General features: G+C 36.6%; 1 protein-coding gene across 2 annotated transcripts in view; it reads left to right on the forward strand.

Annotated features, from left to right (window-relative positions):
• The window catches only part of CDK7 (cyclin dependent kinase 7), a 34,132-nt gene that overhangs the window by 9,757 nt on the left and 13,805 nt on the right, over window positions 1-10,570 (forward strand). The window contains exons 3-8 of one of the 2 annotated variants that reach the window (XM_007129935.2): window positions 2,445-2,478; window positions 3,383-3,450; window positions 4,207-4,275; window positions 6,215-6,325; window positions 7,586-7,704; window positions 9,330-9,429. In XM_007129935.2, coding sequence (XP_007129997.1) covers window positions 2,445-2,478; window positions 3,383-3,450; window positions 4,207-4,275; window positions 6,215-6,325; window positions 7,586-7,704; window positions 9,330-9,429 — 501 coding nt within the window. The remainder of the gene's footprint in view (window positions 1-2,444; window positions 2,479-3,382; window positions 3,451-4,206; window positions 4,276-6,214; window positions 6,326-7,585; window positions 7,705-9,329; window positions 9,430-10,570) is intronic. The other variant, XM_024123423.2, reaches the window with a different exon arrangement.

Consider the following 10,570-nt stretch of genomic DNA (forward strand, 5'->3'; position numbering starts at 1 on the left):
CATGGATTCGTGCCCCGGTCCGGGAAGATCCCACATGCCGCGGAGCGGCTGGGCCTGTGAGCCATGGCCGCTGAACCTGTGCGTCCGGAGCCTGTGCTTCATCCACAGCGGGAGAGGCCACAACAGTGAGAGGCCCGCGTACAGCAAAAAAAAAAAAAAACTAAAAACTAAAAAAAACAGATGTACAATGTGTGTTTGATAGACCACAAAACAGGCTGTTCTAGTTAGCAAAAAGTTTGTTAAATCATGTATAAGCCCAGAATGACTTCTCCATACTTCAGTATGTAAAAATTTTTTCCATCATCATCTCCCAGTCTTTGGCTGGGCTTTTAGTTGATTTATGGTATGTTTTGAGGCACAGATATTTAAAATTTTAACCTGGTTAAATTTGTCCATTTTTTTCCTTTATTGGTTCGCTTTTTTGTGTGCTTCCCTACCTCCAGGTTATAAAGAATTCTATATTTTCATCTAAAAATTTTAAGTATTGCTTTTCACATTTAGGTCTTCATTCCATTTGGAATTAAATTTTCTTTGTTGTGTAGTATGGGGATCCAATATTTTTTCCCCAGCTGTCTCAACACTGTTGATTGTATGTCCTTTTCCTGGTGAGTTGTAATGCCAAGTTCCAGTTTCTACTTGGATCTGTTTCTGGGCACACTGTTCTTTTTTACTGGTTGACTTTTTTTTTCCCCCATCCCTGCTCCAATACAATAAGTCTATAATTACTATTGCCTTGTGAAGTCTTGAAATCTGGTAAGTCCCACATAGCTATTTTTCTTCAAAATTATCTTGGCTTACTCTATGGGTCAGTTGAGAAATTTGAAACAGATCAGGAGAATTTGAATATGAACTAGTTATTATATGCCTCTGGCATTATTATTAATTTTGTTAGGTATGAGAATGGCATTATAGTTATGTAAGAAAATGTCCACATTTTAGAGGTGCCTACTTGAAGTATATAGGGATGAAATAACATGAAGTCTGAGACTTGAAAAAGTGTATATTGTAGCCAACAAAAAGGGGAGGATGAATGAATGAAGTAAGTATGGCAAAATATTGGTAGTTATTGAATCTGGGTGATGAAGTAGATGGCTTCATGAAACTAGTCTATTTTTTATTATGTTTAGAAAATGTAATGTTTTAAATTATCTGTTCTTAGCTCCTTACTTTTCCATATAAAGTTTAGAATCCATTTGTCAATGTCCTTGAAAAATGCTGTTGTACTTTACATTTAGTTCCATTAAAGAGAATTGACATATTTGACATATTTATGATATTGAGTCTTCCTATCCATGAACATGCTATGTTTATTTTGATCTCATTTCTTAAGCATGTTTTAAGAGTGCTTTATAGTGTTCATGGAAAGCTTCATACATCTCTTGTTGGCTTTATTCCTAAGTGCCTTATATTTTTTGGTGCTATAATAAATAGCCTACCTTTAAATTAAAAGTTCTGTTTGTAGTATATAGGTGGGGGATATTTTTTAAAGTAGAATAGTTGATTTTCTGGAGTAGGATTTTTTTTTTTTGTATTCTTGGTTACATTGTCATTGTATAAAGTAGTTAGCTCTTGTTCTTTAACCTGGTAATTGGTTTTGTGTAAGACTGAACCTATTAATGCAGTTTGATGTGCTTATTCACAGTAACAACAGTTTAACCATTTTCTATATCCATCGCAATTTGTAATTTTTCTTTTTGGAAAATGTGGTCCCTGGGAACATATTATTGGACACATTAAGCATCTTATTTTATGTGTTACGTATTTCCTCCCAAGTCGTCTAACTTGAAGTGCTCGTTTTGTTTGTTAGCCTCTATGCGTTTAATTATTTGTTCCTCATTTAATCTTACAAAGATGTGTAATTCAAAACTTAAGGGGAAAGGAATGATAGGTACTTGATCCTTTCTTATATTGTTAATTTTGCCTTTCTGATTCACGATTCCCACTCCCTTCTTGCTTACTAATACTAGCTACATATGAGTTGCTATGTATTTTGCTATAAGTTTTTTTTTTAAGAATTTTTAAAATTTTTAATTAATTTATTTATTTTTGGCTGCTTTGGGTCTTTGTTGCTGCATGTGGGCTTTCTCTAGTTGTGGCAAGCGGGGGCTACTCTTTGTTGTGGTATGTGGGCTTCTCATTGTAGTGGCTTCTCTTGTCGCAGAGCACGGGCTCTAGGTGCGCGGGCTTCAGTAGTTGTGGCATGTGGGCTCAGTAGTTGTGGCTCGCGGGCTCTAGAGCGCAGGCTCAATAGTTGTGGCGCACGGGCTTAGTTGCTGCACGGCATGTGGGATCTTCCTGAAACAGGGCTCAAACCCATGTCCCCTGCATTGGCAGGTGGATTCTTAACCACTGCGCCACCAATGAAGTCCTTGAAGTGTTTATATATATGCATTGGTCTAAATAATTTAACATATTTCTAATGTGTTTGTTTTTTCCTCTGCCAGATCAAACTTGGACATAGATCAGAAGCTAAAGATGGTAAGTAACGTATTTCATGTAATCTGACAGAACAGGAAAGTTTCTTATTCTCAGTGAGGAAGAGAACAAAGTATTAATTAAAGTTAACAATGGTTCTGGATAGAGTTATTGCAGGGTCCCAAAAGAATAAAGATAGACTCGGGATAGAGATAGGATATTTGTGATTTTCACCATTTGGGTGTTCAGAAGAATATTCAAGTCACCTAAGTAGATGGAAGACAGCAAGGTTATTAGTGACTTGTCTTGATGTCTTCATTACTGCTTTAGGTGTTGTTACAAGCCATTGTTTCTTCTTCTTCTGAGCTTCTGATTACTTTGAAAATTCAGGATTCATGGAAGTATACAAAGCTTACTATGGAATAAATGTATGGGGGGGGAGATTTTTTTTTATCCCTTCTTGCAAAACCTTATTTGCTAGAGTGCTAAGTCCTATTTAGTCATCAAGAAATAGTTCCTATATAAAGGATCCATCATCTCTGTAATAACTAGTACCAGATTTTATTTTAAATGTTGAGTTCCATCCTTCACATTGGGCAAGATGGTATCTAATCACTAGTTTGCTGTTAGCTTAAAGAATCTGCCACTGATATTCATAAGGCAAGAGAAGGGAGCCATTAACTTCTCACCTATATGCTTGTGTACATGTTGTTCCAGCAGTCTTCAGATCTGATCTCTCACAGATAAAGTGAATACGTTTTTCACCATTTATCATAGTCTGTGCTAAGCTGTTTTAAAAATAAAGCAATATAAAATGGAAACAGGTGTGTCATAAAAATTGTTATTTATTTTCCTGAGGAATAGTCATCGCTATTTCGTCAGACTGACCTTTCCCAAAAAATATGTTTACAAGAAGGGTTGAGATTTCAGAATTATTTTTCACTTTTTTCTTTGCCTTTTTATGTAGGTATAAATAGAACAGCTTTAAGAGAGATAAAATTATTACAGGAGCTAAGTCATCCAAATATAATTGGTGTGAGTATGATCTAAGTTGTTTCTGGGATTTGGGACCCTTCCTTTCCTGAATGTGGTAGATGTTGATTGTGAAGGCTCAGCAAAATAAGTTGTTCTAGATGAGCCTTGCAAAAAGGCTGAAATTTATTTTCTATCCTAATTGTTCTTGTAGGCAGTGTCTTAAAAACTATACAGCTGATGAAATAAATTAAATATTGGCATACAAGCTGATTTTGTCAGAGATCATTTTGAAGCCTAGAGAGCTCTAGCATGTGTAAGACCTTTAGCAAGTTCCCTTGAACTCTGTGCCATAGTCCCTACCTCCTAGCGTTGTTATGAGACTAGCTCACTGAATACACGTAAAGTACCTGGGATCGTGCCTGGCGTAGAGAACACGCTCATTCAATGAATGATAGCTGCGGATGCTATTTGTAGGATATTCTTAAGTACCAAGTTTGGGAATTTTTCTAAATTGGAGACTTAAATGAGGTTTTCATTAATTCATATCTTTATTATAACTCCAAAATTTGGAGGGAGAGGTTAAGTATTTAGTGTCTTTTTTTTTAATAGTAAGGTTTGGTATCTTGTGCTTCAAAGTACTAATTCTTAGCCCAAAAAAAGGATAAATATTAAATTTAATAAAATTATTTAAACTTTACAGAGAATTATCAACAATCCAAATGCTTGTTTAAGTTTTAAAAAATTACTTCAGTTGGTATAGTACTGTCAAGTGTTTAATAGAGAATCACATGATTTTTTTTAAATTTTGCTTTGCAGCTCCTTGATGCTTTTGGACATAAATCTAACATTAGCCTTGTCTTTGATTTTATGGAAACTGACCTAGAGGTAAGATTAAAATTCCTGGAGGAATTTTTTTTTCTCTATTTATCAAAAGAGAATCTAAATGTTTATTTTCTACCTTGGAAGGTACTGGCAGTCAAAAGAATGCTTAATTTGGGCTTCCCTGGTGGCGCAGTGGTTTAGAGTCCGCCTGCCGATGCAGGTGACACGGGTTCGTGCCCCGGTCCGGGAAGATCCCACATGCTGCGGAGCAGGTGGGCCCGTGAGCCATGGCCGCTGAGCCTGCGCATCCGGAGCCTGTGCTCCGCAACGGGAGAGACCGCAACAGTGGGAGGCCCGCGTACCACAAAAAAAAAAAAAAAAGAAAAAAAAAAAAGAATGCTTAATTTTGTTGAAATCTAGATGTGTTCTCAAGTCAAAGATTTTCTGGATCATTTAGCCATATTCCCAGGGTTAAATACAAGAGTTGGATTTCAATAGCATTCTGTCTACCAAGTTTCCAATACCTTATTGACATTACTTTTTAGAAAAATGAGTGTTTGGCTTCGGAGGATTTGGAACTTCTTTGTGATATTATCACAGAAAAGCCAGGTTTCTTTTTGAGAAAAATAAGATTTTATACTTTTCATTAATATTAATTGAATCTCAATAATGGACATTCCAAGGATGTGGAACAAGTAGAATTCTCATACACTGCTGATGAGAATGCAAAGTGATGCAGCCACTTTGGAAAACAGTTAGGCAGTTTCTTATACAATTAAATATACACTTAAGGTACGATCTAGTAAATACCACCTCTACGTATTTATTTATCCAAGAGAAACAAAAACATGACTACACAGATGTTTAGCTTTATTTGTCACTACCCAAACTGGAAACAACCCAAATAGCTTTCATTAAGTGAATGTATAATCATAAAGTGGAATACTATTTGACAATAAAAAGAAACAAACTACTAACATATGCAACAATATAGGTGAATCTCAAATACATTATACTAAATGAAAGAAGCCAGGCTCAAAAAGCTATTGATATTATATGATTCCATGTATGATTTTTTGGAAAAGGCAAAATTAAAGGAACAGAAATCAGATCAGTGCTTGCCTGGGTTGGGAATCGAGGGGAGGATTGAGTAGAGAGTGGCCTGGGGAGAGTTTAGGGGGTTATGAAACTATATCTTGATTATGGTAGTGGTTACACAACTGGATGTGTTTGTTAAAATTCATAGAACTGTGAGATTAAAAGGGTATATTTTACCTATTTAAAAAAAAGAAAATGTGAATTTTTAGCTCATATAACGAAAAGTCTAGGAATAAACTGACTGACTTGAGGCATAGTTCACAAATAATGCTAATGTAACACAGTCTTTCACTTTAACTCAGTGTTTTCTTCTCTGTTTCCTTGTTCATGGGTAGAATTTCTCAATATAGTGGCTCAGGCACTTGCAGGCTTCTATCCTTAGAGTTTAATAATCCCTGAGGAAAGAAAGTGCTTTGTTCCCTTTGATTCTAGCACAAGTATTTGCCTTGGCTTGGCTCACATACCCATCCCTGAGCTAGTCTGGAAAGCAGGCTGCAGTGTGGTGACTGACCATACCTGGGTCGTGTGTCTACCTCTGAAGGCTACACGTAGTGCACAGTCCTGCTTTAACCATGTGGACTAAGCTGGGAACAGATGGAGTGTTGAATGCTGTTGTCAGAAAGGGCTGTGTATCTGGGGGCAAGTGAAAACAACAGATGTTTGCTACATGGATGCCTAAAAACAAAGCAGTAGGACATAAAGCACTGCTTTCTTTCCAAACCAAAGATACTTTCCCTAACCATATAATTGGAGGTTCTGACAGTACTTCCTAAGGAGAGTTAGGCAATCTCTCTTGAGATTCTCCTCTATGAATAAATCCATTTTATGTCTGTAAATGATTTTATATAGTGGAGTCCATTTGGAATAATAAAGCTTACCTGTATATTGTATGCCTGCTTTACAGGTTATAATAAAAGATAACAGTCTTGTGCTGACACCATCACACATCAAAGCCTACATGTTGATGACTCTTCAAGGATTAGAATATTTACATCAACATTGGATTCTACATAGGGTAAGGTTTTTAACCAAGTATTATTGCTTCTTCACGTTGTAGTCAGACTTTATGTAGCCGATTTATTACACAAAAGGCCTGAGTATGTAAATTGTTACAAGATAGAGCTGGGCCATTTTATCCAACCTTCTTCCTCTGTGTGCTCCCTTCAGTTCCACTACGTGGTGCTGTGAGGACGCTGAATTACCATGTGAAATTTAGAAATGGAAGAGACCTAGTCCTTCATGTTTTTCATAGTTGAAGAGCTAAGTTGCTGACCAAAGTTACATATTTTTTTTCAAGGTCAGCAGCTGACAACTGACAATAGTATTAGAACCTAGACATTTTGGCTTGAAGTCCAGTGTTCTTTGTGCTATACTGTTCTAATGGGAAAAAATAAGCAAAACCAAAAACCGTGGGAGTCTGGATTAAATTATGCAATGCAAAAATACCTTTGGAAAAATATTTCTAATAGCTCTAAAATTCTAGGAAATAATGAAATAAAATTTCTGAAATGGCTGAGTCATTGTTAGGAGCATTCAGCTACTAGAACAAGGCTGATAATTTAGATAGGTAGATGTTCTTAGGCACCCTATTTAGATGAAATAGCTAAAAATATATAAGTTATAGTTAGTAATTCTCATACTTACACTTGGAATCCCTTTTAGGTTATTGCTAATATATTTTTAGCATAGATTGTGAAGACTGTATTCCTCATCCTTATAAATGCCTAATATTTTTATTTACTGAAGTTCATATATAGTGGGGGTTTTTTTGTTTGTTTGTTTTTGTTTTGTTTTTGGCCTCGTGTGTTTTTGGCCTCGTGGCTTGTGGGACCTTAGTTCCCTGAGCAGGGAATGAACTCGGGCCCTCAGCAGTGAGAGTGCAGAGTCCCTAACCTCTGAACCGCCAGGGAATTCCCCATATATATAGTTACTAAATTAAATAGCAGCAGCTATTTATTGAGTGCTTACTATGAGCCAGTCCCTACACTAGGGTTTTTACAGGAAATATTTAATTTAATCCTCACAGCAAACCTGTGAAGTAGGTAAATTGAAATTCAGTGAAATTAAGTACCTTGACCCAATGTCTCACTAAGTAATATGGCCAATCTTATTTTGCTTTGTAGGATTTTATGTCAATAAAAATAATATTGGTGGTTGTTTAGATTTGGGGTGTTACCCCATTTCTGCTAAGTTTAAATTTAAGCCAACTAAATGTATCATTGTGATATTCTTCTCCACCCTGCTTACTTGTTTGTTTAAAACCTTTATTATATAGGACCTAAAACCAAACAACTTGTTGCTAGATGAAAATGGAGTTCTAAAACTGGCAGATTTTGGCCTGGCCAAATCATTTGGGAGCCCCAATAGAGCTTATACACATCAGGTTGTAACCAGGTAAGGATTCCTTAACTAACTGAAACCTTATATTGTGTAGGATATACACAAATGATTGTGATTACACAGATGAGCATCATTTGTCTTCTCTGAAATTTTGGCAGAGTTCAGGGATTACTATTGGTATTTTATTAAAAATATAGCTCTTTTTTATATTATTTATATCTTACCACAGTGAAAAAAATATACAGCCCTTCTTTCAAACGGAGTTGAATTTAACTCAGTCCTCAGAGATATACCAAGTTATTATGGGGACTAATTTATACTTCTTACACTGTTTAGTTAGGTAGGTTGGAACTGTGCCTATTCTTGTATATAAGCACGTGATTTGGGGGACCTGTGTTTATTTTATTGGTCAGTCTTGGTTCCATATTTTATATCATTCAGTGTGAATGAAAATTCTCTAAACAAAGCAGTGCATTTATATTTGGGTTTTGCATATTATTAGTTGCTTCCATTTTCTGTTTATACTTTTTATGTATAAAAACTAAAAATCACATTAAATAGATAGGGGTGGTAGATTTTATTTTGTCAGGATGACATTTGTTAATTTCTCTGACTCTTCAGAATCTGAGAAGATCATCAGATTCTCTATCCTTTTAAATTACTTTGTCACCTTCCTCCAGATAGATCTCACTGAGTGTCAGTCACCTGAGCCCTGAGTAAAAAGTAAGGGATATAAGTAGTTGTTCATGTAATTTCTGGAAAGATTAAGCCCATCATTCAGGAACACTGGGGACTCAGGAAAACAGGGACCCACATACATGAGTATTGTGTGCCACTGCTTTTCATCTACCCGTTTCTCATACTTTCTCTTCTTGCAAATCAGATGCTACCTAATAGGTCAAATTAACGTGAGGACTGAGAATTAACAATTTAGATAACCTAGACAAGAGCAGTTTTGGTGGAGTGGTGGGATGAAAGCCTGACTGAAACGGGTTTAAGAGGATGAGAGAAGAGCAAATGGAGACAGTAAGAACAGACAACCAGAGAATGAGGGGTAACTGTTAGGGGAGGTAGGGTCCAAAGAAGTTTTTGTGTTTTGTTTCTTTATATTTTAGTTTATTTTTTAAGGCTAGAAAAAATAATGGTATGTTTGACATTGATGTTAAAAATCTAGTAAGAACAAAAAGTTGATGTAGGAGAAAGAGGAGAGAATTGCAGGAGCAATATCCTTGAAAATAGGCAGGAGAGTGGGGTGTCAGTGCCCAAGTTGAGGGATTAACTTTAAAAACAATCAAGGATAGTTTATCTGTAGTTATGGATGGGAAGGTGGATTGTGAGAATACAAATGACTGAAGGTGAGTCTGTAGAAATTTTTTTTCATTACTTGCATTATTTCAGTGAAGTAGGAAATAAGGTCATCAGCTGAGAGGAAGGATGGTGTTGAGGGTTCCTGGAGAAAGAAGGTGTTACTCATCTCAAAGTGGGAGAGTGAATGGACTAAGGGTGTATGTAATTTCCTGACAGCAATATGGAACTTGTTGGTTTTATAGCCAATTTTTCTTGAGTTAATATATCCATAAAAGTGTATTTCATCAGTAGATGATGTTTTGCTGAGGAGTTTTCTCTAAGAAATACTTTAATTCCATCCTAAAATGACAGTATTTCTTTTTGTTCTTCAGGTGGTATCGGGCCCCTGAGCTACTATTTGGAGCTAGAATGTATGGTGTAGGTGTGGACATGTGGGCTGTTGGCTGTATATTAGCAGAGTTGCTCCTAAGGGTAAGTCTGGAATTGATGTACACACTTCGGTATTGTTACAGGAATTTGTTTTTATAATTTGTGTAATAATTATCTTCCCAGAGGTAATTCCCAGAGAGGAGTACCACCCTTAAAACAAAAAGCCAACAAACAGGTTAATAAAAAAAAAAACCTCTGCCAAGTACAACCTTTTTATTAATGCTAATGCGAGATGAGATCTCCAACTTAGGACAATAAAGGTTTTATTATAGATCATTCTGTGTTCTGAAATGTAACTGTATTAAAACTCATTGGGTTGTAATATGGTACTATCTCTACAGTAACTAAAAGTGTTAGGATAAACTTCTGTACTTCTGGTACTTTTTTGTTTGGGCTGTTTAAAAGTACACTTTAAGAGATATGTAATACCAACCACTGCAGATGCAACTCTGCACAACTTTAAATATTGTGTGAGAGGAGCATTTTAGTTCTGTTCAAGCAGAGCAGACGTGGTGGTCCTATAGCATTTCTCAAACTGAGACCATCTTACAATGAAACATCCTCTCCATTCCCTCACTGTAGAGAAAGATGCCAACTTGGTAAGTTTTCTTTAGCTATGAAGTTTAGTTTAGCCCTTCTGAATGATGAAGGCAGAGTAATATTGGGAAATCACACTGAGGCTGAGTTTTTTTTTTTTTTTTTTGCGGTACGCGGGCCTCTCACTGTTGTGGCCTCTCCCGTTGCGGAGCACAGGCTCCAGACGCGCAGGCTTAGCGGCCATGGCTCACGGGCCCAGCCGCTCCGCGGCACGTGGGATCTTCCCGGACCGGGGCACGAACCCGTGTCCCCTGCATCGGCAGGCGGATTCTCAACCACTGCACCACCAGGGAAGCCCGAGGCTGAGTTTTTTCCTTCTTACATTCCAGATTCCAGCCTCTACTCCCCCTCTCCTCAAGCCATGTGTATTTAAAGAAATGTGAACCCAAAACACAAAAATACAGCTATTTATTTCCTTGAACACAGAAAATAGCTTCTGTACGCCAGAGAGAAGATACCTTCTTAAATGTCTTTTTTAGTTTAGTGTGAGTTGTTTTTTTTTTGTTTTTTTTTTAAAGCCACTGGATTGTACATTTTATTTTATTTTATTTTAGTGTGTGTGTGTGTGTGTGTGTGTGTGTGTGTG

This window comes from Physeter macrocephalus, chromosome 8 (assembly GCF_002837175.3).
Source record: "Physeter macrocephalus isolate SW-GA chromosome 8, ASM283717v5, whole genome shotgun sequence".
NCBI lineage: Eukaryota > Metazoa > Chordata > Mammalia > Artiodactyla > Physeteridae > Physeter > Physeter macrocephalus.